Source organism: Mesoplodon mirus (assembly GCF_964341445.2).
Source record: "Mesoplodon mirus genome assembly, chromosome: 1".
Taxonomy (NCBI): Eukaryota; Metazoa; Chordata; class Mammalia; order Artiodactyla; family Ziphiidae; genus Mesoplodon; species Mesoplodon mirus.
Window position 1 is genome coordinate 80,580,738 of NC_138976.1, and position 27,508 is coordinate 80,608,245.

General features: G+C 38.4%; 1 protein-coding gene across 1 annotated transcript in view; it reads left to right on the forward strand.

The window, feature by feature from the left end:
• TMC1 (transmembrane channel like 1) overlaps window positions 1-27,508 on the forward strand; it is a 391,450-nt gene that overhangs the window by 358,224 nt on the left and 5,718 nt on the right. The window contains exons 19-22 of the mRNA XM_082624767.1: window positions 4,136-4,264; window positions 14,531-14,598; window positions 19,477-19,716; window positions 24,474-24,599. Of these exons, the coding sequence (XP_082480893.1) occupies window positions 4,136-4,264; window positions 14,531-14,598; window positions 19,477-19,716; window positions 24,474-24,599 (563 nt within the window). The remainder of the gene's footprint in view (window positions 1-4,135; window positions 4,265-14,530; window positions 14,599-19,476; window positions 19,717-24,473; window positions 24,600-27,508) is intronic.

Sequence of the window (27,508 nt, forward strand, 5' to 3'; positions counted from 1 at the left end):
CGGCAGGAGGGAAGGGCTGTGGTTCTGAAACATTTATTTTACCCACTTTTAAAACAAAGTGATTCCAGAAGAAATAGTAAAAGGCAGCTGCTTTGCACGGAATGTTGGAGATATAACCCCAAAGATTTGTTCATTTTTCTATGAGAACATTCCAGATATTTTCTCTTCTTCTCCATGGGTGCCCTCTGCTCTGTTTTTCCTGAAGGATACTGTGGGACTTGATCTCTTTTTGAATTTGAATACAGGAATTTGGTGGCTCCTTTATCTCTCCAGGGAATCTCAAGATGTAGTCACTTAGTCTCATCTCCAGTGACATTTGATAGGTAGGCAGCAGAGCCATTCTTGGGAGACCGCTCTTTGAAGCTATATACTTAGGTCTGCATTTTGGCAAAGGAGAGAAAGCAGACAACAGCTGAAGATAATGACAATAATAGCTCACATTTATCGAATGCTTCTTGTGTGCCAAGCATTACCTCCTTGAATTTTTAAATTACCCTCTGAGATAAGTTATATCATTATCCCCATTTTATAGATGAGGAGACTATGACTTAGAAAGGTAAAATAATTTGCTCGAGACCTTAAAGAAAATCAATGACAGGAGCCCAAAGTTTACCTACAGTCTGATTAGAGTTTGTGTCCTTCTGCATAGTGAACCGTCCTCCAGAAACATAATTAGCATCAACACATACTCCCAGACTCCTGCCATGGAATATCTGCTGTCTGTGGCCCTTTGTGATGCCCCGTCTCTATTATTTTCCCTTCACTTGCTAATGAGCCTCTTAGGTTTACTGATCAAATACATGTCAGGAGAGTAAAGTGTGAGGTGTGGAGTGCAGTGCTCTGCAGAAGGCCTGTGTGGAGGCCATGCTCCCATCCTAGCACACTAGGAACTGGAATTGGATGGTGTTCCCTTGGTGGGCTGGACCACCATTTTTGGAATTTCCTTTCTTATAAAGCAGTGTATCCCTTTTATGGTATGTTAATAAATATTTTGACATTTTAATATAATGTTTGAATCCTCTTCTGCTATTTTATGTGAAAGTTAGGACATTGCTTAGGAACAATATTTTATTTCAACCATTGGGATGAGGATGCTTAGGAGGATGTGGAGGACTTCAAAACAACTCTGAAATATTCTCTTACTGAGGAAGTCTTCTCAGCCTGGTGGTGGAAACCTAAAAATATCCCTCACAGCCTACTTCTAATTGACGCTAGTTATTAGAATCTGAACTCAAATTGCCTGGGGAATGAAAAGGAGAATAAGAGTAGGGAAGAGGAAAGTTATGTTCAGAGAGAACCGCAGGAATTTACTATCACTCAATCGCTCACTCCATATTTATTGAGTGCAGGCTAAGTGTCAGGTATTGTGCTAGATACTGGCGGTGCAATGGGGAACAAAGGTGGACCCGGTCTCTGCCCTTGTGACAATTACAATCTCGTGACAATTACAATCTCTTGGGAACAAAGCCATTAATTAAATAATTATACAACATTTGCAAATTTACAATGGCAACAGAGCACTACCAGAATGCAATGCATGCAGCCAGAGAAGCTTGCCCCTAGTCATCGAGGTGAGGGACTTCCCTAAGTTAGTGATGCTGTAGTGATGCATATTAGTTGGTGTAAACTGAGTCAAGAGGTGAAGTAAGATTGAGTAGCGTGAAGACCACATGTAAAGACCCTATGGCCTAAAGAAGTATGGAGTTTGAGGGTATGAAAGAAAGCCAGTGGGACTGGAGTAGAGAAGACAAAGAAAAATATGGAGAGCTAGACAGGAATCAGATTATACAGACACATGGATTATGCAGAAACCTCACACTCACCTTTTTACTCCAGCTGTTGCTGCAGCAAACGACTGCATGCAGCTGTTACAAGACAGTATCTCAACTGAGTTGTATACAGATTCTCACCTTTACCCTGCTTCTCTGCTGTCACCAAGTGGGACGTTAATACCACATGGGGCCGTCCCTGACTGATGGGAATGGGAGCTGGTGGATCAATACTTCACTCTTCTGTCTCTTGGGTGGACAGTTCTGAGACTTATTCTATATGGCTACTCAGAGGGTCCCCAGAAGAATCAAGACCCAGTTGCCCCAGTAGTGACAGCTTTTAACACTCTCTTGGGTAAAGGTTTTCTCTCCTTTCCTGTTTCATTCTTTTCCATCTCCACTCCTGTTCTTTGATAGCATTTCCCAAAATATACTGCTGGCTCATAGGCACTACTTTTGATGGGAACTAATGCCAAAATAATTTTTTTACACTTATAGATTAAAGTTTTCAGTATAATTTTTTTAGCTTTTAATATATTTATATTACAGTTAACTACTGTTTATGGCAGATGTTATACACCTTCTATTTACAATAATAGGAGTTATTTTTTAAAAATAAAGTATATTAAAGTTAAAAGAAATATTAGGTAAATAATATTTCAGGTAGTACTTGGACATGGCAAGAATCGTGAAGGTGGTACATGACTACTTGGAGTTTAGGAAGCACTGCTCTGAAGTATGGGACTGGAAATTAACCAGATAACTGCTAGCCAAATGGGCCTTGCCCTGTGATGTGATTCTTTCTCACTAGTTATTTTAGAGGTGAGGTTATATAGGTAGCTGGAAATAAAAAACCAGAAGACTTCTTTTATTATAGAAGAACACTGTATTTCTGGAAAAATATGTCTTATTAGATATTCCATGTCTTCAATCTTAGGGCACGAATTATTGGGAAGGAGCAGAAAGGAAAGAGCAGAAGAGAACGATCATAATGAAAACTTATAATTATATGTCTACTCTTATATTTATTGCCTATTGTTATAAGTTCCATGAGGAAATAGTGAACTTCCCCTCTAACTCACAGCATACACATTTTGCACGTAACTTCAAGTCCACACCACTGAGGTAAAAAGTTTCTAATTTTCCAGACCTTTTCTATACATATACATGTTATGCATATACATATATATACATGCACGTATATATGTGTAGGATTTTTTGTTAATAAGTGGGTTCATGCTACAAATCCTATTTTGTAAATTTTTAACAATCCATTTCTTATCAGAACATAGCATTTGAGTGCTTTTTAAACAAGTTTATTGAGATATAGTTCACATGCCATACGTCTCACCCATTTAAAGTACACAATTCAGTGGGTTTTGGTATATGTTCACATTGTTGTGCAGCCATAATCACAATAGCACTTTGTTTAAGAGCTCACAATATTCTGTTGTGTGGACACCCATTTTTATTTAATTAATTTCCTCTTGAGTATATTTGAATTGCTTCCAATTTTGATCTGGGAGAAACAATGCTTTCATAATTATATGTATAGATTTGGACATTTGTGCTAATACCGCCATAGGATACATTTCTAGAAGTGGATTTTCCTAATAAAATTCCACACACTTTAAAATGTGGTGGATCTTCACAAACTTCCCCCCCACACACACACAAATGTTGCACCAGTCTAACTTTCACTTCTGTCAGTTTATGGCAGTGCCTATTTCACCACACTCTCACCAATATGGAAAAGCATGGATTTTAAAATATTTATCACTGTGTGGAGCAACAATTTATTGTTTTAATTGTATTTTTATAATGTGGGATTTAGGTATTTTTGAATATTTTAATTAACTGTATATTTTCTTCTTTCTTATTTGTGCCATTTGCCATTTTTTTCCTTATTGAGTTGCCCATCTATTGTACTGATTTGTAAAAGTTTTTAATGTGTTAGAAAAACTAGTTCTCCATCATATATGCCACAAGTACTTTTTCCAAGCTTGTCTTTTAATTTTATAAATAAAAAATTTATTTTATTTTATTTTCTGCTGTTTGTCAGATTCAAGTTTTAAACTTCCGTGTTGTCATTATTTTCCTGTTTTGTGTTCTCGTGTCATGCTTATAAAAGCTTCTCAGTAGGAAGACTTCTGATACAGTGGTTTTGGCACAGGAAATAATTATTTTTAGACTAATAAAATAGGGGTGAAACATTTTTTACTTGATAGATATGCCTAACTAGTTTCTTTACCATTAGTTGCAGTTTTCAAGTTAATACTATTTAGAAAGCATGACAAATTCGATGTTAACATTAGGACCATTTGAAGGGAGAAATGCTCCTTTTAATACAGATAATATCTCAACAGGAATTTGTGCGGCTGACCGTTTCTGATGTTCTGACCACCTACGTCACAATTCTCATTGGGGATTTTCTCCGAGCATGTTTTGTGAGGTTTTGCAATTACTGCTGGTGCTGGGATTTGGAATATGGATATGTAAGTGTGATATTCATTTTTCTCTTATCAGATTATTCCTTTGTGCTTAGTCATTTACGTATACCATGCAAGAAGAAGAATTTAGGAGGTGGGGTTGTCTTTTAGATGTCAATAAATGAAGACCAATGAGTATAGTTTTAATTCAGAAGGGAGTCAGACTTGAGTCTCATGGCTTGCAATAGTCTAGCAAAAATAGATTCTAGTAAAATTACAGATGGCTAAAGCAGCAGACTTCAACCTATCTGTTAAAATGGTGAACTCAATAAATCTTGGGCCCATAGTCAGCTCCCTCCCCATGAAGCTTGCTGGCATTTCTAGAAGCAGGGCAAGATGAGTAGTATCAACTGCACATTTTCTGTTTGCTTTGAATTCTACTAAGCAACTGCTGGACTCTTATCAAGTGCATCACTGTGCAGTACACTGGGGGGACAGAGGAGTCAATGAATACGCTGCTTGCTTCATAAAGCTCACAGTCTAATGAGAGCTCAGCAGAGACACAAGCAGGGGGCTCTGAAAGGCCCAGGGTACTGATAGGGCTCTGGCAACTGGTGGAGTAGAATTCCGGCAAGTTGATTTCCTTCCCCACAACAACAGCACAGGTTTCTCTGAGCCCCACTGGTGTTGACTCCATCACCAGCCCCCCACTATGCTCAACCCCAGGTCCCCCCACAAAGTTTGAGAGCGGCAGCAAAGCACACATCTCTCTGTCCACCTTTTGCAAATGAAACTGTCATCTTGGGAAATAGGACCTGAGGAGTTGATAGTATTGATACTCATTTGCTCAAGTATTTCCAGTGGCTTCTAAGTATTTAGAATGAATTCCAAATCCCTGTCCAAGGCCATTGATACCCTGTGTGATCTGCTTCTTTTTTTCTCTCTGAGCTCATCTCCTACCACTTTTGCTCTTGCTTTGTAAAGTGCACAGACACTGGGAGTCTTTCTTATGCTCAAACACAAGATGCTCCTTGCATCGGCCCTAATTGTTCTTCCCTCTAGGGGTGCAGGTTCCTAGAATTTGCCAGGGCTGATTCTTGTCATTAAGGACTCACCCCTAATCTGTCACCTCCTTTGAGCTTTTCTCTGACCTTCCAATCCAAGGTGGCCCATCAGGCACTCTCTATTTCAGCACCGTTCTATTTTCCTTATACGATGTATAACTATTTGACATCTCCTTTTTTGAACGTGCTTATTATCTGTCTCCCTCTGTTGTAATGAAAGCTTTCTGAAACCAGAGGCCTCGACCTCATGCTTAGAGCTGTGCTTGTCACATGGCAGGTGTTATGTTGACTGGCTGGACTGGCTGACTCAGTGCTGAACCTCCACATCCTAGCACCATCAAGGCAACGCCGTCTACTGACAGAACTCTGCCTGCTTCCAGGGATGTGCCCTGGAATCAATTCTGCCCTAGTATTCTTGAGCTAATGATGTTTCTCTTCTCACCAGTGAAGGGATATCCTTCCCTGCTGGTCTTCCTCCTGTCTCATGTCCTCTAGTTTCTGGACAAGTCCTACGTTCAGAACTGTTTTCAAGACTCCAGGCTAGATCCTCTACCTGGCTACCTGACTTTGAGATTGTACCTTTTATTAGGTCATCTGTCTCTCTCACTGAAAGTGTTTCTTGGAGGAGTCAGAAGCAGTTAGGTCATACTGTTTGGTGGACAACGGTGAGGTAATGCTATAGATCCAGAATGCCCTTGTGTTGCTTTCCCAGTCCCTGCTATGAGGTATTCAGCTGGCTTGGTTTCATTTCTATTTTCCTTGCCTGATTCAGCTCTTCTGAAGCAGACATAAAAATTGCCATTTCTTTCTTAGACCATCACTTGGCTTATGTTTGCCTTTTATCCCTAACTGCTTTCTTCTTAAGTGCTAGAAAATTTTGCTTCAAATATGAAGTCAGTATAACATGACCTGGATGCATAAAAGCTGTAATTATATGACCGTAATTTATTATTTATTGAGTGCTGACAGTGCTCTTGGGTTAGAACAAAGTACAGGAAAAAAGACAAGTTCCTGTTTTAGGTCAGACAGAGTGAATTTGCTTCCATGTTACCTTTGGAAGGCTCATCAGAGAGAAGCTCAGCAGCAAAACAAGTTTTAAATCATTAAGGTTGGATGATGGATCTTTGATATTGACCTTATTATCACTGCCCCACCAGGTGGATAGCTTACACAGCTGAGTGCCTGCTAGGTACAAACCATTATGAGCAAACCTCTCTGCCAGCTGACAAGAGGATACACAGATGTAAAAGCTGTAAGCCTAAGGAGAGGTTGCAAACGTCGGTCTGCAGGCTAGATTCAACTGACAGATATTTTTTTCTCTCGTCTGCAGTGTTTGTTTGTTTTTTTGTTTTTATGAGCTAGTATTTTAAAGCTTGGAGTTTTACATTTAAAAAATGTGGATTTCTTGGGACTTCCCTGGTGGTCCAGTGGTAAAGAATCCTCCTTCCAATGCGGGGAACACGGGTCTGATCCCTGGTCAGGCAACTAAGATCCCCCATGCCGCGGGGCAACTAAGCCTGCATGTCACAACTACTGAGGTCACACGCCTGAACAAGAGAGCCAGCGTGCCGCAAACTACAGAGCCCACGCGCTCTGGAGCCTGTGCGCCACAACTAGAGAGAGAAAACCCGCACGCCACAACTAGAGAGAAGCCCGCATGCAGCAACGAAGAGACCACGTGCTGCAACGAAAGATCCCGTATGCTGCAACTAAGACCCGACACAGCCAAAAAAAAATTTATATATGTGGATTTCTTGTTTTTCTTGACATATTGAAAGGCCTGACAACATTAGACCCATATTCCCACTCTGGAGAAATTAGCTGGAGCTAAGGAATTACTGCCCTCTTCTGGTGGAACATTCATTTACCAATTCCTCACACTCTGCTACCCTTTAATCCTGTAAGCTCCCGTTGTCAGCACAGAGCAGGAAATGTAATTGCACATTGGAGAAACCACTGTGGGAGAGATCAATAGAAATACAAAGACAGGATGGAGTAAGAGACATTTGAGCCAAGTCTTGAAGGAGGATCAGAATTTCAAAAGACTGAGATGGAAGAAAGAATTCTCAGTGGACAAACTGATGGAAGGCAGGGCCCAGCAGCTGGAAAGTATGGGTGGTGCAGAGATGCAGAGATGCAGAGATGCAGAAATCTAAAATGGAGCTGTTTTAGAGGATAAGAGGCTGATGAGAATGTTTCTTTGATATTCTGGACTTAGTAATTGCCAGTATGAGTCCAGAAAGTACCTGTCAAGAAGCAAAGGAGAACCTGAGACGGGCAGAGAAGATACTTTTAAGAATCCTTTCAGGAATGAAAGAGAAAAATGTGTCCATTTCTGCCACCAAAAAAAAGAATTTTTTTTTCTGAACTTTAAAAATAATACCAGTTCATTGTTTAAAAATCTGGAAAAGGCAATATAAGCTAAATATGGAAATAAAAATCACAGGTAATCCCACCACTCATGACATTACTTAGTTAATTGAATTGTAGAGTATTAGCATTTATTTATATGTAGATAAACAAGTACTATAGATTTATATATAGTACTATAGATTTTTATAAAAATATATTGGCTTGTATCCTATTGACTAGTTACTTGCTTTTCTTCACCTAACAGTGACCTTTTCTCTATGTTATTAACTGGTCTTTTATAATTTTTAAATGGCTGTGTGATATTCTACATGTGAATGTACAATAACTAGTTATTTTTTATTTGTTGTTAGTTAACTGTACCTAATGTTTTGTTATTATATTAAACATTGTGATCGTATTTATTTATAGCCATGTAGATAAATATCTCCATAGATAAATCATAATCTTATGTAAAACTTATTTCCTTGTAAGAAATTTCTCTAGGTTGAATTGCTCAGTTATAGAGAAGATATTTTTGAAAAAGTTCATTCACTTTTATAACAATAATTAACCTCTATAAAGTCTAAACTCTGCAGACTCCAGCATTAGATTCAGAGATTCACTGAATGTTAAGGTTAGGTGGAGTTTTGACAAAATCAGTCATAATGCTTTTATTTTACATATAAAAAATTAAGAGTCTGAATTGGAGTTGCCTAAGTTTATATAGCCAGTGAATAAATAAGGACAATGAAGTATCCTTCTGGAAAAGCCATTATGTTAAATATACTGAGTTATACACTGGTTATATCTGAGTAAATTGGGTTAAAAGTGACTCTGTATATTTTCCAGTTATAAATTCATGGCCAAAGTATTACCACAACAAACCTATGAAGATGAATTGAGGTGGGAAAATTACTGGCTAGGAGCAGACTGTTAGACCATGTAATGTAAGTTAATCTTTCCTAAGACTTCTCTGAGCATAGCAGATAGTTCTCAATGTTTCTAAAGAGTTCACTGACTCATGGGAGTGGAATGGTTTGCTCCCAGAAAGGAGTTTAACCACCCTGATTCGGCAAAACTGCCCTCAGTCCTCTTGTAAACTCTGGGTTTTCTGCAATAGTTCAACACAGAATGCCTTTAACTCTCACTTTAATTTATGTTGACACCATCCTTGCCATTTGTCAATGAAGTACGTAAATAGTATCCAGGAAGAAATGGATTGAATACATGGCATGGGGTAAGAGTATGTTCAATCAAATTAAAACCTCAGCTTGTTTAAACCTTGTTTAAAGTTACATTTTAAGGTGCTCCTTGTTGAATTTATGTGAATGGAAAATATGGGAGATTTTCCTGAGATCTGATGGAGTGCAAGATTACCCATAAATAAGAGGCATATGAATCACAGACTATCAGAGTATATTACTAATCATATTACACTGTATTATATTTTTATGTAGAGCTTACCATATGTTAGAACATCTACAAAATACTTTACATATATTATTCTGTGTAACCATACCAGCAACGCTATGAGGTAGATAATATTTTTCTACTTTACAGTAAACTGAGGTTTAGAGATTTTTAATAATTTGCTCAAAGACATATAACTGGTCAGTGGTGGAGGTAGGACTGACATCCACATCTGATTGACTTCAAAGCCATCAACCAGATTTCCATCATATTGAATTTTCACTGCAATGCTTACCCCTAGAAATTTCAAGGACTCTGCCAAAGCATGACTAATTCATGAGCCAATCCATAGCATTTGTAAGTCAAATGCTGAGACAGGTTTCTTGCTGTAGAATGGAATTCGCAGGAGGGGCTGGGATATAGAATTAGGAAATAAACTGATATTCCCTTTCTGGGAATGAGATACTATTTAGCAGTCCAGGAAGATGGCATGATAAAGAGTCAGTAAGAAGTCATGGGTATCCAATGAAGGTGTGAGAACATGGGCAAAGGGACACAATAGGCTGGACTGGATGGAGTCTATCTGCAGGCAACTAGGGTTATAGTGCAAAGCCCTGAGGTTCTGAATCAACCTAGTAGACAAGGGCTGGATTTGTTCTAGGTTACTAGTTCTCTAATTTGGGCATATATCAGAATGCTCTGAAGGCACATGAAAACACAGCGTTTCTGATTCAGTAGATCTGGGGCAGGGCCTGAGAATTTACTTTACTAAAAAGTTCCCAGATGTTGATGCTGCTTCTGGTCTGGGGACCACCCTTGAGTGCCATTGCCCCAGTGCCACAGGCCAGGCCAGCCTGCAGCTCTAAGCAGTGTGATTCCAGCTGTGGGAAATGAGATTAGTGTGACAAAAGTCAGGCAGGTCATTGCAATGACAGAATTAACTCTGAGATCCTGAATTGCATTTCACAATATCCAGAGGTTGATGGTTTGTCCCAAGTAATTAAACTTGCAGAGAGAGGATGGGTTTTTCTCAGGCTTTTTCGTCCAGTGAGCACCATATGTCTTCCTTCTGGGTAGATAACTTACTCTAGCCCACCACAAACAAAGATCTAAAAATAAAGCAAGAAAATTTCTAGTTCCTTGACTGTTACAGACCCCAACCCAAATCCAAATTGGCTTCTCTGTTGCTGGCCCCTAAAAATCTTATTATGGATGAGCAGCCCTTAGGGACTTTATTACACTTACTCCTTTTGAATCATTTTGTTAACTCGGGTTACGAGAAAACCTGTTTTTTCTCAAGCATCATTTACCTTTAAGCTTTTTATATTTTAGAGGCAACACTTTGCAAATTGATTTACACTCATATTATTAGTGTATTGGCTTTAAAAAAAATGAAACTATAGTATGATCTCATATTTTTAAAAATCCACCTCTTTAGGAATGAGCCTTGAATTTCATACCCTGTGTGTGTGCGTGTGTGTGTGTGTGTGTGTGTGTTTGCTTTCTTACATTTGTTTTGTTTTTAGAGTGGGAGTTTCTGAGTTCAATGAATGGAGTATAAATCCCATTTTAAAGGTGTTTAGAGAGAAGCAATTTTTTTTTAACATTTATTTATTTAGTTGCACTGGGTCTTAGTTGTGGCAGGCGGGCTCCTTAGTTACGACTCACGGGCTCCTTAGTTGTGGCTCACCAGCTCCTTAGTTGCAGAACGTGGGATGCTTAGTTGCAGTTCGAGGGCTTCTTAGTTGTGGCATGCGAACTCTTAGTGGCAGCATGCATGTGGGATCTAGTTCCCTGACCAGGGATAAACCCGGGCCCCCTGCATTGGGAGCACCACCATGGAAGTCCCAAGAAGCAATTCTTCAATAACTGAGTCAATCAATTACAGATTTTAGATTAGAAAGGGATCTTAGAAATTATCTAGTTCAGAAGTAGGCAAACTTTCTCTGTAAAAGATTGCACAATAAGTATTTTCACTTCTGCAAGTATGTTATTGTGGTGTAGTGAGAAATATATATTTTGGTCTTCATTCCAATTCCCGGCTGGAGCGCCTAGAATTTTTGTAATTTACAAAGCAATGATGGTGCTAGGAACATCTTTTGTTCTTGTATTTGGTCTTTAACCCTGGCTCTTGACGCAGAGTTCCTAAATTTCTTGGAATATTGTGGGTGATAGGAGCAGTATTTGTTCCAATGAGGCAGCTCTTGGTGGGCTCCTGGGTGGCTTCAGTTTGGGGGCTGGTCAGCAGAAAGACCTGGCCATAATTAGAAGCTCAGAAATTTCAGCCTCATCCCCCCATCCTCCAGGGAGGGGAGAGAGGCTGGAGACTGAGTTAATGATTGATTTTTGTCCCTGTGATGAAGTCTCCGTAAGAATCTCTGAACCCTGGGGTTTGGAGAACTTCCATGTTGCTGAACGCATTGAGGTGCCAGAAAGAGGGTGCACTTGGAGAAGGCAAGGAAACTCTGTACCCTTTCCCTCATACCTTGCCCTATGCACCTCTTCCATCTGGCTATTCCTGAGTTGTATCCTTTTATAATAAACCAGTAATCTAGTAAAAAAAACTGTTTTCCTGAGATCTGTGAGCTACTCTAGCAAATGATCAAAGCTGAGGAGGGAGTCGTGAGAATCTCCAGTTTACACCCCATCAGTCAGCATAGGTGACAACCTGAGCTTTCGATTAAAGTGTGAGGCTTTCGTCTAAAGTGTGGGGCAGCCTTGTGGCACCAAGACCTTAACCTGTGGGGTCTGTGCCAACTCTGGACAGTTAGTGTCAGAATTGAGTTCAATTGTAGGACATCGAGATGGTATCCACAGAAAGTTGGGGAAATGCTTGGTTTGGGGGAAGAACCTATACATCTGTGTCAGAAGTATCATGAGTAGAGTGTAGTCACAGAGGAAAACAACTGATTTCCCTTGCATCAGGCCATATGGTCTCTGTTGTAACTATGACATTCCTGTTTTCATCCCAGACAGCCATAGACAATACAGAAATGAATGAATGTAGCTATATTCTAAAAAAACTTTATTTACAAAAATTGATGGTGGTCCAGGTTTGGCTCATGGGCCATAATGCACCAACCCCTGATCTAGTTCATTTCATTAGTTTATCTGTGAGGAAATTGAGGCCTGAATTGATTAGTGACTGGCTCAGCTCACTCAGCAAGGAAATGGCAGGGCAAAGTCTCATACTCGAGTCTGAATCCCAGACGAGTGTCTGTATCACAAAACCAGTTGTCACAGTAGGGAGTGTGGAGGTACCCTTTCTCTGCATCCGGTCAATCAATTTATGCATCAAAGATTTTATTCCTCCAGCTGCCCCTGCTGCACACACAGTATGAAACCAAGGGTTCCTAGTGTGTCCTTTGTGCTTTTCTGGTCACCTGGTTATAAAAATATCTCATCTCAAATGGCCTTTAAGAGGTTTGTATGCTTGTGAGAATAAAAGAAATGTACTTCTGACAGTTTGAATTTTTTTCATTTTCCTTAGTTTGGTGGGCTAAATCTGACACTCTTCTAAAGAGGCCAAGGTTGAAGGTTTGATTCTTCAACGGACACAGAGAAGAGCTGTTCCAAGGGCACAGATGGTGCAGACCACCAACTGAGCATTTGTCACATGTGTTCTGTGATCTCACAGGGCTCCAGGAGAAAAGGGGAGTTGATCCAGAGCAAAGTGCTCCCGGGGAAAGAGAAAGACTCAGAGCTAACGTTTCTCCAGATTAGAAGCAATTCATTTTCTTCGTTTTCCATGAAAACCACACATTTTCATTGTTGATTTTAGAACAAAAACTGTCGACCTAACCTCTTTGCATCTTATGAACATTAAGCTTCTTGATGATCTGCGAACTAAGTGAAACACTTTGTATATTCTTTAGTAGTATCTTGAGTGAATTTTTGTTGAAATCATCTGTCATCTTTGTCCTCCTTATATAGGATTATTTTTTCATTATGTATCATCTTATTTGTTCATTTTTCATTATGTATCATCTTGCTATTTAACCATTCTTGTTATGTCAGACTTGGCATCTACTCCCTGAATCTGTTACAAGGCACATCGCCCATACCTTTCAGTTAACTAGGAGAGTACTGTTGCCTTTTGGGAAGTGATGAATTTGATGGCTGGATTCAAGAATTCTTGAGGCAGAGTGTTCAAAAATTGTGGAAGATTTGTTGGGCCTCCAAATCAGAGACCTATTCTATCTTCTTACAAATATATTTTTGGGTGCTTGGGTTTAAAAAAACTGAGACACTCTCAGGTTGTTTGATTTTGTATGTGTGTGTGTGCGCATGAGCGTTGTGCTGTGTGTATATATTTATGCTAGGGAGGGAGTTATTATGAGGATATATGTGGTCTGAAGCCACACCTGCAGATGTCAGGATCTGGGGCAGTAATCAGGTCCTGCCACTCTTACTCTCTCTTTGTGGTCCTCTCACTTTATATTTTTTGCTGTTTGCTTTTTCTCTTGTTACCAATTAGTCAATTTCCTGATTGATTGTTCTCTATCTCAAATTAAATAGGAGCCAGCTTTATTGTCTTTGCTAATTAGCATTACTCCATTGACAGAGCTTTCTTTCTAAGATGCCTAATGTGTCACCAGGAAGCCTTTGAATGGGTGCTCCTAGGACAGATGCCCACCTCAGTTCCAATTGGTGTCCCCTGTGTACAAAGAACAGCCCGGTGCTGCTGCCCTGAGTAGGATGGTATCATCTAGGAGTGAACACTGGACAATGAGTTGAATAACTTCTTAAACTTTCATTGTATTTCTCTCTATATTTTTTATTGTAAAAGAAATTCACATTTTTTTAAAAAAGTATTTTAACTATGCAAAACTTAAAGAAGAAAATAAAAGCATAATCCATCACCCACATGTAACAACTATTAACTTTGCTGATCACTTTTAAGTTTTTTCTTTATGCATAGTTTCATATTGAGTAGAAAAAATAATGTATAAGTTTACATATTTTTTGTTTAACATTAGAGCATAGTTTTCTCCTGGTTATATAAATATCCTTCCAACAGTGATTGTAATTAGCTGCAATATATATCATAGCATAATTAAACTGTATTTACTTAACCAGTGTTGGACATTTAGATGGTTTCATCTCTGCTTCTTAAAATTTGTTAGCATTTAGGATTATTTTGTTAAAACAAATTTCTAGAAGTAAATTTACAGGGTCAAAGAGGATGAAGTTTTTAAAACTTTTCATATGTATTGTCAAATTGTTTTCTAAAAGTTTACTCCAAGTTTTACTTTCACCAGCAGTATATGAGAGTGTATGTCTCATCACACTTCCACAGCATCAAATGACAGAATTTAAAAATGTCTTCCTGTGTTAAAAAGGATGCCTTATTATTTTATCGCTAATTATTTATTGTATTGATTATTCTGCTATTGTTGCTGCAAGAAAGTAGTTGCAAGTCTAGCCATACCTATATAGAAATATGAAACACTTGCCTTTCAGTTTTTGCTATTTGAGATGCTAATACAGTGAATGTCTCCTCTAGCCTTCATACACCGAATTTGACATCAGTGGCAATGTCCTCGCTCTGATCTTCAATCAAGGAATGATCTGGTAAGCCAGCTGTGGACAGTTTATCACTTGAAGAAAGCCTCCAAGATGATTTTTGCATGAAGCACTGTAGCCTGGTGTTAGAGAAGTCCACAGTCTGTATCTAACTCAACATGTGTCTTTTTGCAAAGTGAATGGCTATGAAGAGTTTACTTTTTTCCCCATATTTTAAATCTTAATTCTAAAATGCATCTGCCTGTTTTGCAGAGCACTTCTTCATCAAATACTGGGAGTCTAGGTTCTGGCTTCTAGATTATTTGAAGGCTTTTTATAGTTTCATATCCTGTGATACTAGGATCTAACAGTGAAACATTAATGATCCCATTATCCCATGTTAAGAATGAAAGAAATTAGTGTAAGGTCTTTCCAAGAAACTTATTTTATTTGCAGTCACTATTGAATATGTTTTAAATGGAATTTATAGCTACTTTAAAAAATATTAGCTTACCAAATCCAATAGTTTATAGAGATGAAATACATGTTTTAGGAAGGTTTAGTTAGAAATATGATCTTTATTTAGTAATTTGTTTCATGGGGCCATTTGCACGTCGGAATTATTTCTTCTAGTGTACAAAGGATTGTTATATCTTTTATTAAGTGAAAGCATTTTCACTGTCAATCTTGACAGGTTAAGATGAGTTGATACACTAGAAACCATTTTTGACTTTAAAAATTGAATCATAGCAGGAGGTTCATCTGTGGACCGTGTGTCTTGAAAATCTGTCACTCTTACCTAGGAACACCCCAACCCACAAGCAGTTACAACTGAGCTTCTTTATCCCATTGACACAGATCTAATATTGTGCCAATCACACCATTGTCCTGGGTACAAGTACTTGTTACTGGGGTCAGTTTTTGTGCAAGCTTCATATATTACTCAACTCCTTCAGCCATAGCTAGTCTGAATTGTTAAACCTTTGTGAGAGCAAACCTCTCTGCGAAAGTTAAAATGATCTTGCTTCAGTAATATAAAGACCACAGTCAAGGGCCTCATCATCCTGCCTTGGGGCCTGTCAGATTCCTGTGCCTCACTAGGTCAATCAATATGAAGAGAAGACTATAAAAAGATCCTCCTCTCCATTGTCAGGTATGTTTAAAAACGTGATTCCTGTTCCCTTGCTTTCTAAATTTTACAGGTTGTGGCTTATATGTCCAGAGAGTCATTAAGGAGTGAAATGCATCCTTTCTTCTCCAAGCAGGGAGGAAAGTCAAGGTGGCTCAACATGTGACTATCACCAGCGATAGAAAAGGGCTCAGCTTCCAGATCTTTCATTTCCTGTAGGGGATTCTGCTGTCATGGCAGAAAATGGCTAACAGTGCTATTGGAGTAATGAGAAACCACTGCCTTATATCAGTTTTAAAACTCCCTGGCTTTTATGCAGAGTGTCATAAATCCCTCAGGCCTGGCGTGGTGCCATTTGTGCAGACATATGCTGCATGTCTATTTCTTGTTCTTTCATAGTGAAGACAACAGATTGGCCTAGAAATTTGTTTTCATTGTCAGCAAAGCTCTTATAATTGTGTCCTGATTTGTTTCACTTGTAATTTTGCACCTATTTAGTCCACTGTTGTTCATATTGAAATTCTTAAATATCTAAACAATCTTCTCCAGTTTTTTCATGGGCAGACCCATCATCAAAATCTTTGAAGTGTCATTACACTATCACTTCCTATGTATTCAACCTTCAAATATTGGTCAAATATTGCTTCCAGTTAGTTTGCAGAGGACTTTAGAAAATGATTGTGTTTTTTGAGTGTACTAAGATATTCACACACTTCCCAGAGTTCTAGAAGCAAAATATTGAATAACTGTTATTCCCCTTCAGGTCAACCCTTTGTACAAATGGTCTTTTCCTAACTGCCAGGAAGTTGGTGACAGGGTAGGGATGTGGTGTGGGGAGTGTGTAGTCTAGGTTTAGAAGGCTCCCTTGTACTCACACGTGTAATCCACTATTTTATGAGGCATTAGGATCTGATGCCGAAGTATGGCCATTTGCTACAGAAATGATCAAAAGAGGATGGAGATTTTGTGTTCAATTTTATTGGTTTGTGACTGGAGACATTCAATCACTGCTTTAGGAGTTTCTGAGTAATGAAGGTTATTTACACCGATGTTATTAAAGTCAAACAATTATTGGTAACATCCATTTTGTTATGAATTGGCTGATATGATCAGTAAAACTACATTACACACGTCTTTTTAAAATAGCGTAGGTTTTGTAGTCATATTTTTAAATGATGAAAGCATATCATATCTCTACTCTATCAGAGCAGGATGTAGCTGAGGCAGAGCACACACAGTGAGAAAGAAGATGGGTTTAGACGTTGTTCCAATGCTGTCTCCTGTATCTCCCTGCCAGTCTTGTCACTTTCTGCTACCTCATTTTCTCACTTGATCAAATGTGAATAATTTACCTGACACGTCGTGTCACTGGAACAATGAGGAGAGCTAAATAAAAGAAGCTTTCATTTGCTTTGATCTTCTTGAAAGAAAAGCATTTTATAAGCCTAAGGTATTACAATGATCTTCAACTGACAGATGACGGGATCAGGTCTGGCTAAGGGACTTAGTGAGCTGAGCTGATTAGTGAGTCATGGGCAAAGATAGAATGAGCTTTAAGATTCAGATATCACTGTGCCGGGATCTCTTTTTCTAGGATAATGTTCTTGAGTCATTTGTTCAAAATGCCTATGTGATATTTATTTTGAAATTCTGAAATTTATTTATCTATAGATGCACTTACATATATGAGTGTACACATGTGTGCATACAGATAAACAACACATGCCTATGTACAGGTACACATATATGTGGCTTTAGGCAAAACTGTATCTTAGGATAGACTAGGTTGTGCAGCAATTAAATACAACCCCCCAAATCTTAGTGGCTTAGAAAAGGAAAAGTTTATGTACTCCATGTGTCCAATGTGAGTTGGTAAAGGACTGTGCCCATGTTAGTTACTCTCACTGTGGAGTCATAGACTGTGATAGAATAGGATCCATCTGGAACATCACTGGTCAGAGCAGAGAGAGAAGAGAACAAAAAACCCTACAGCGCTATTAAAGTTTCCATCCCGTAGTGAGACACTTCATTTTTATCTCTATTTTACTGGCCAAAACAAATCACATGGCCAAGCCTGACTTTTAGAAGGGGGCAAGCACAATCATCTGCAAGCATATTACATTACAAACATTGGCATTTGGGAATATAATCTAGTGCTTTGTCATTCTGACCCCTCAGCTGGGACTGTCACTCACTTACTTGCTCATGTTTCTGGGGTTCCAGATTCTCTTTTGCTATCCTGTAACCAAGATACACAGTATTGTTCCAAAGTTTACCCTCATTTAAAAAAAAAAAAACTAATGAACTTTATATCTTAGAGAAGTTATAGGTTTGCAGCAAAATTGAGTGGAAAGTACAGAGTTCCCATATACCCCCTGTCCCCACCCATGCACAGCCTTTCCCACTGTTGACATCTTCTACCATGCTGTACATTTGTTGTAATTGATTAACCTACGTGGACAAATCATCATCACCCAAATTACATACCATTTTTTAATAGTTTAACTTTCTACAAAGTCTGTGGTCAATTCAGTATGTTAAAATGTTTTTCAGATCTGTTGTATGGAAACCTATCAACAACACAGCACAAACTGTAGCAGGTTAGCACTTTTCAGTGAAATGGTTTATTGTTGGATTTGCACAAGTTCAATTATAGCCGAAACTAACTTCTTCATCTAACTCAACCCCCCGCCCTCCATAATATACCAAATATACATTGGATTGATTTTAAAAATTATTCTACATAACCAGGAAATATAACATGCAAACCCTAACTAGAATTACTGAAGGTTTTATTATATTTGGGACAGTTTTAAAAGATAGGATTCTGCTTATACTTCTGAAATAAGTGTACATGTATCCTCTTTTGAATTTCGGATTAGTAAATTGCCATTATGGTGCTTTATGGTTCTGATGGATTTTCTCATCAAAGAAAATTGAAATTTATTTTGTTGAAATAACCACTGAAGCCATCAAGTAAGAGTGACCTCACTCAAATGGTTCCAGTTTAAAAGTGGCATTTTAAAATACTTTTTAAAAATCTCATGTACAGATCAGTGGATTTCCTGGACATGCTAAAATAAGAAAGTAAACAGATAAACTAAATTAAATGGATGTGTCAAATTTTCATTTCAAAAACACATAAAGCTTGCAATTGAATATCAACAAAACATAGGATCTTATGAGGCACAAATACATAATTCCCATTGGCTCTAAAATACCATAACAGCCACAAATAGAAAATAACATCAGAAAAACTTACTTTAACATTTTCTCTAAGTAAAAATTACTTAGCTATGACAAAATAATTAATGCACATACGCAGTTTATTTGAATATAATGGGTGGTTTTAAGGGTTAATTATAAAAACTAAATTTTAATTTTTTTAATCTTTAAAATTTTTGGGGGAAGTTTTTTTTAAAGCTAAATTTTTAGATATATTAATCAATGGTATGAATATTAAGGGAAAGTAAATTTTTTTTAGAAGTAGAAGAGAGAAGTAAAACAAATGTAATATACTGTTTGATCTGTTGTAGTTTAAATTTACTAATGATAAGTGGATATAGTTAGCGACCAGCAGAGTTTCTGTGAAAGACTTAAGTACACAATATCTGCAATAATGGGGAAGATGGTAAAATGTGTACAGGAGATGGAAATAGAATTAGTTAAGTTTATTAACATGAAGGGTTTATGTGATTGAAAGAGGCAACACATTTTCTGCCTTTGGCAAATAAGCATGATGTAAAATAAATACGGACTGTGTGACTTTGTTGTGGAATGAAGCTCCATGGTGAGCAGAGCTCTGTTTTTCTTTCCAGGATGGGCTCCTTCTTCGCTCCCAGCCTCCCAGGCATCAATATCCTTCGGCTCCACACATCCATGTACTTCCAGTGCTGGGCTGTGATGTGTTGCAACGTTCCTGAGGCCAGGGTCTTCAAAGCTTCCAGATCGAATAACTTCTATCTGGGAATGCTCTTGCTCATCCTCTTCTTGTCCACCATGCCCGTCCTGTACATGATCGTGTCCCTCCCACCATCTTTTGATTGTGGCCCCTTCAGGTTCTTGCCTTTGCAATTTCTTTTGGGCAAAGTTTTCTTTCAGGGGTGGAGATGGGAATGGTCACTCGTTGTATAAGCTATTTTTTCCCTCCAAACAGTAACATTTTGGTCTGTAGGAATGAGCTCTTTGGGATATTCAGGCTCATTATGTGACATGGACATTCTTAAGCAAGATCCATCTATTGATATTTTCTCACTTGGCAATCATAAAAGGGAAAATAACTGCTCCAGGCTCTGTCCGTGTAAAATATGTACACTGAATCTGAGCTATTTCTATATAAGGAGATAGCAAAGAGCAAGGTTTGATTACATTAGTCTGGATATGAACATTTTCCTGATGCTAGGTCATCTCATTCAGACATTGGAAGCTATTGTTATTTTTCACATGAACCACCTAATTGAAAAAATAAAAGAGGAAGGAAGGGAGGGAGGGAGGAAGGAAAAAAGAAAGATGACTCCACAAGCTACCTAGGAAACGGGATCATTATTAGATAATAATGAATATAAAGAGGGTCACAGAATTTATAATCCAAATCTACATGCTAGGAAAAAAATTAAGGATGTTCCTCACGTATATTCTCCTCAAATAACAAGAATAAATCACTCAAGTCAGTAATAAAGAGTCAAGAAGGCTCTTTGATCCAACTTAGAAATATACTTTTCTACAGTTCTCTATGACAGCGTTCCCTGTGACACTTACCAAGAAAGCAAAGTTTCCAGATCTGGAGGATTGAGATTTCATTCCACCACAAGTCCCCCCAAGAATCTCTACATGTTGAGTCACTGATCAGCATGCATTTGAGTTATTTCTACTTTTCAGTGGGAAAATGTGAATACAAAAAGCCATGTGAATGACAAGCATGATGCAATAGTGGACATGTATAATTTCTCCTTCATGCTGTCAGACCCAAGTTACTAAATTAAAGTCAAAATATTCTTTGCCCACAGACTTAAGTGTAAAAGAAACATTTTCATTCTAATAATAGTCTGTTATTACTGCTTTCCTGGACACAAAGAAAGAAAATGTTAAGCCTACTGATTGAGCAAAAACAGCTGGAGTTCTGTCATACATATTCAGGAAGCTGAAGTTGACAAGTCCTGTTCCCCCACCCCACCCAGGTGGGGGGAAGTAAATAATGCAGACAGTGACATCTGGAGGCTAAATATGAAACTACAGTTTTGAAAGAGCAATTGGTCTTAATAAAGCTCAGGGTACAAAGTTCAAGAGACAAGTCATCTAAAGACTTTAGTTAATTGCAAATTACCCACACAACTAAATATCCAGGATAAGTTTTAGATGTGCTTTTAACTTTTTAATTGGAAGGGGGTCCTTCTCAGAAAAACATATCAAAGGAACTTAGTTGTCTGCCAGGGAAACCCTGCAAGGTCAACACGGAGCTGGGTGGTGGTAACAGAGGTCCATTAATATAAAAAATATCATTGAGCTAGTCACGTACAATGACTGCACAATTTTAGCTTTTTGGATCGTAACTCCTTTGCCTCTCTTTAAATTACACTGAGTTACTATGATTTTAATGAATAAAACTTAGTCTGTATCTAACACATAGTATCTGACTTTGACCAACTGCTTCCTAATTGGCAAACTTTGGCAGAGGAGCAGCATGTATATCACTATTTTGAGATCAAGGAAATTTAAATACTTTCAGTAGAGTATTGGGAAAGGGGTATCTCTGTCCTATTTAGATAGTCTGTTGTTCCTGGAGCAAAAGAATGTATACTTGGTTTATTCTCTAGATTTTAAAGCTTTAAGCATTGTTCTGCCTTGCTAGCGAGGTGAGAAAGGATATATTAGTAGGAGACTCATGACTTGCCATCCTTTTGGACCCTGAGTTTGAGGTCGTTTGACCAGCCTGCCTAGTGAAGTGTATCTGACCCTACTTGGCACCTTGGGTGGGCAGCAAATTGGTAAACGTGCACTTGAGGTAGGTTAATGGGGACAGCACAGTAATGGCCAGGCTCTCCCAGGTGCATGTATGTTTTCAGGTAAGGTGGCTACAATACCTTAGAAGACCCATTCTGCAAAGCAATTTGATGAGATAGTCTAGCTTGTTCTGGTTTCATAAGAACTGGCTAGGGAGGGTGAATTTTCCAGAAAATTATTCCAGTAGGCTATTAAGTGGATTTACCTTAACAGTTTGACAATTAAAAAACGATTTCTTTGGTGTCCAGGTGAAGAAAAATCTTCTAATTGCTCTACCTCATCTCCTGACACTTGGTGTTTCTCCCCCAGCTCCCTCACTAATAATTCTGAACAGTTTGTAGATCTCTAGGTTCTCACACACCTCCCTGCTAACATTATGGTAATTATAACTTCATGTATTTTCATCTAACTGCGAAGGTAATATGTGTTTATCCTAGAAAAAACAGAAATTATAGAAATTTTCGCATGAAAATAAACACTAACCAAAGACCTGAAATAACAACTCTCAACATTTTTTTTGGCATTTTGTATTCTGGTTTTCTTCTTATGCAGATTTTTAAAATAACTGAGATCATATAATATGTATAGGTTTATATTATATCATGACACTGCTATTACATTACTCACTTGATGTGATGATTTTTCTTAATAGTGTAGCTGACTTCTAGAGGTTGGAGACAGAATATTTTCATCTCTGTGAGTCAAAACACAGTAGAGTGTTGGCCAGTAATTTGAGTTAATGAATGAAGAATGACTGTTGTGCACTAAGCACTAGAGGAGATGTAGGTGTACATTGGGCATTGATTCTGGCCAGGTGGACCTTTCGATCTGGCTGAAAAGACAGACATAGACTATTCTAATTAGGGTGGATGGAGCTATGCCCAAGAGAGCTATAGATTAAGTTCAGTAACATTTCACTTGGTTGTATACTCGCAACAGGCTGGAAAGGACTTCTGGGAATATGCATACTTTGGTTCACCCGTCAGAAAAAGGGAGTGCCAGGATTTGTAGGTGGCTCTATAGTTTGTGTTTAATAAAAGATCTGGACTCCTGGTAAGAGACCTGTCCTGGGAAAGGCACCCAAGAATCCTCAGAGATACTAAAAACTTCACATTTCTCATACACTGGATGCAAAGAAGACCTTTGTGGCTAGGGATGATTTTGTAAAATTCCAGTTCCCTCATTCTGACATTCATCAAACGCAGCCCTAGAGGCTGGAGAAGGTGGGGCGGGGTGGATTGTCTCATTTTTTTCTCATCCTCCTTGCCTGTCTCCTCATTCTGGCTGTATTCCATATGTCAAGGTGAAGCATGGTCAGCTAGAATGGATGAGGAATGAGAAACCTTAGTGCAATAGGTTGATAGAATCTTAAATTGTCAGTAAGCTTCATTCCCCCTTATGTATCATAGGTCTTGCTAATTAGTGTGTAGATCTATAGTTTGTGAAGCAAAATTTATACCTCTGTAGTCCAGTGACTCCTGACAAGATACTTGAAGTCACTGTCAGTCTATTAAAAGATACTGGAGAGAAAAAAATCTGATCTGGAACTTGTGGGTCATGTTCAATTAGTAGTTAAAAATGTATAAAGGTCAAAAAACAAAAGTGAAGCCAAAATATTTTACTCAGTGTTATGCCAACTTTTATTCTCATGATACATACAAATTGCTGATAAATAATGCAATATCTTTTCTGAAAATAACATCATTTCATAGTAGAATCAATATGTATATACAGAAAAAAATAATTTGGCATGATGGGTGTTACCTGATAATGCTGAATGTTATATACTAAGTTAAGACAGACATCCTGCTCTCATTTCTCTAGTTTATAGGGGCTGAGAACAAATTCACTAAGGACCTTTGCTTTTTAGGCTTGTTTTCTTTCTCTTCCCATTTTCTGTTCTTAGCTGGTACTCATTAGGGCCCGTCCAGAAGAAATACTGAGAGAGAAAGGATTCGGCATTCAGTGCAGTTACCTATTAATAGCTCAGATGAAAGAGGTCTGGTGGAAAATGAGATAGAAGCTATAACATGGAAAGAGATATTAGATTATTTGTGGATTTTATTCCATTAAGCTATTCCTTATGCTCATTTCCAAGGCTAATTAAAAAAACTGAGCACACTATTTGTTCAGCCCAAAGAAAGTATTCTTATATAAGAACAGCTGCTGAGGAGTAAGCTTACAAGCTATTTATAAAATATATTTTCATACATATATAAGGTATATTTATATTTTATATAATATATTTGTTCCCAAGTAACCCAAATCTTAGAAATATAGCTTTAAAAAATCTTCTCCTGGAGGGAAGGGATAAATTGGGAGATTGGGATTGACATATACACTGCTATATATAAAACAGATAACTAATAAGGACTTACTGTATAGCACAGGGAATTCTACTCAATATTCCATAATGACCTCTATGGGAAAGGATTCTAAAAAAGAGTGGATATATGTATATGTATAACCGATTCACTTTGCAGTACACCTGAAGCGAACACAACACTGTAAATCAACTATATTCCAAAAAAAATTTTTTTTAAATCTTCTCCTAATGCTGTGGTTAATTTCCTAACTGCTTTGACTATGTGTTTGTGTTGGCATAACATTTCTCATATCTTATCCATACGTTGACAGTATGAGGTCAAAGTGTCAGGAGTTGTAGCTAAACATCAGATTTCTAACCTGAAAGAGTACTTAGGCAGTGTTTGAGAAAAATTTCTAGTTTTCTTGCTATAAACATAGTTTTTACATCTTGCTATAAACATGGTTTTTACATCTGTTTCAAATGAACTTCTCTCCTTTTTTTTTTCAGTGGCAAAAATAGGATGTTTGAAGTCATTGGAGAAACACTGGAACATGATTTTCCAAGCTGGATGGCAAAGATCTTGAGACAGCTTTCTAATCCTGGATTAGTTATTGCTGTTATTTTGGTTATGGTGTATGTGCTTCCCCTCCTCATAGAAAGAGCCTTTGTAATGTTCTTCCTGCGCCTTTTAAGTTTCAGCGTTTTCAAATCTCTTTCTCCCCAGGGGTTGTGCTGTAACCTAACCAATTCAGCACTGATTATGTGGTGGTGAGAGGCTAAAATTCATGAGCCATATTCTGATCCTATTGTATGTAATTTACAGCCATCTGCATCTGTCTTTGCCTGCCTAGGATTATAAGATTTGTTCCCAAGTAACCAAAATAATTATCAGTAAACAGCTACAGCAAGGGAAACATAAACACTAAATCTAATCAACACATCAAGCTTCCTCCCCACCCCCCTGACCTCCACCTTTTTTCCATAAAGCATATGGCTGTGAATACACAGAAATGATGAGCCTCTAAGTTAATATTCCCCTTGAGGGCCCTATAAGCTATATTTCAGGGCTAAAGGCTTAAGGGGTCTTAAAAATTACCCTGTCCTTGTTCCTAGAAGGCCATTAATAACTATGTCTGCCCATGATGATAGAATCAGAGGACCAGAAGGGTCTTGGAAAGGTCACTTAGTCTATCCTTTCAAAGTCAGAGATGATATCCAAAGGGGAACTTGAGAGGGGGCTTTTGTTCCCATATTACTTTCATTGGTTTCTGAGTCTTGGCCACCATAGGTAAACTTACATTCTAAGCAAAAAAAAAAAAAAAAAAAAAAATGCTTCCTATGGAAGGGCTACAAAAAGTGCCCCAGTCCTTCCTTTCAAACCCCAAGGCCCTCCTAAATAAAAAGTCTAGAACTGCCACTGATTTCAGTCAAGGAGGGCAAGTATGAAGTCACCCTCGTGGACACTTCAGTGGAACAAAGCTGACACAAAGGGCTGGATTTGTTTAAATAAAGGTAAAACTAGGAAATCTCAGGGAGAGATTGGGAGAGAAATCCCAGTGGTTTAAGTAAATGAACTGAGTTCTGGGCCAAGTTGTTAGGATCGTCTCTGTGATGGTCGTGGTCACAAGCCACATCAGTGAGGGAAGGTGTCATCTTTAAGTTTATAAATTAAGAAACTGACTTGGAGGAGGGAAGGGATTTTTCCCTCAGTGAGAATACATCAAAAATGACAATAGTAGGGCTTTGACAGTAAATCCAGCACTCACCCCTTTACACCATGATGCCTTCTTTGAGGGAGGGCTAATAGCCTGTAGGGATAATTAAATAGTAAAACAGATTATTTTATGTAGTACAGAACCTTGATCATGGGGTGCCATTAAGAATCTGATAGTAAATCTCTGGTGCAGATGTGTTAGAAAATGACTTGCTGGATGCAGCATGTTTCACCAGATGGCCCTGGAAGTGATTTTCCTTCTTAGTGTTTTTACGATATAGTGGCTTTTGAGAGCATGGCTTTTAGGAGTCAAGGCCTTTTCATGGTAAAAAGGAGGTCTTGTTTTAAAACACACACACTCAAAACAATGTCAGATTTTATGACTATATTCTTAACTTATTGAGAGAGATTTATTTTTAAGCAAAGGAGCAACATTGTTCTAATGCCACTAATTAAAGATTTAATAAGCTGCCCCAGCGGTATGGAAGAGAAATGAACACTGCCTTTGTTCCAGGCACGATCCATATATTAACTCATTTAATTTCCACAATAACCTTAAGAAGTTGGCCTCATTAATCATATTATTGAAAGCACATGGAAGATCTGCCCCAAATCAAATGGCTAATAGGTAAATTCAAACCCATGTCTTTTTATTCCCCACCACTTATTTCCCACCACTCATTTACAGCACCAAACACTGAGTTCAGGCTGAGTGGAAATGCTCAGAAGAACTGGAAGCCACTTGTCAGAGACGGTCTACACCCAGGGTTGGCACACTTTTCCTTAAAGGACCATATAGTAGTTACTTCAGGCTTTGTGGTCCAAGAGGCAAAATTGAGGATATTATGTAAGTACTTATGTAACTATTTTAAAATGTAAAAACCAATCTTAGTTCATGGGCCATACATAACAGGCTGGGAGTCAGGTTTGCCCCAGAGACCATAGTGTGACAACCCCTGATATAGACTGTCTAGAGGGAAACTGGCATGATATAAGGTCAAATAGATGTCCCACAAGGATGATTTTAGTTCTGACGTTCTGATTTAAAACCCGAAATTCTGCTTATTACTGATTTGATTTTTCAAATACTGAGGTCTCATCTTCAGCACTTTATGGTGCCCATACAGTTGGCTTGGATTTTTTTAAATTAATTTGTTTAATTTATTTATTTTTGGCTGCGTTGGGTCTTTGCTGTATGGGCTTTCTCTAGTTGCAGCTAGAGGGGGCCACTCCTCACTGCGGTGTGCTGGCTTCTCATTGCGGTGGCTTCTCCTGTTGCGGAGCACAGGCTCTAGGCACGTGGGCTCCAGTAGTTGTGGCATGCAGGCTCACTAGTTGTGGCTCACGGGCTCCAGAGCACAGGCTCAGCAGTTGTGGCACACAGGCTCAGTCGCTCCGTGGCATGTGGGATCTTCCCAGACCAGGGCGCAAACCCACGTCCCCTGAATTGGCAGGCGGATTCTTAACCAGTGCGCCACCAGGAAGTCCTGGCTTGGCTTTTTATTACCTTTAATTACAGAATGTTTACAAGCATTTTGAATTTCCCCAATGAATCATATTAAATCAGCTTGGTTGGTTTTTGGGTAACTGAGTAGAGTTTGAGCTAGTTCCCTGCAGGCGGTTTCATTCCTTTGGAGACTAAAAAATGATCTATGAAGAATACTCATTGAAGGTGCATCTCAAGGTAGAAAAAAAGTGATAGATAAATAGAGAATTACAGAATTGCAAGTGACTTGTGAGGTCTTTGAGTTCTTCCTCCAAATGCCGGCACTTTTCTAAGAAAACCCTTACAATACACAGACACACCATATTTATTGAACACCTAATT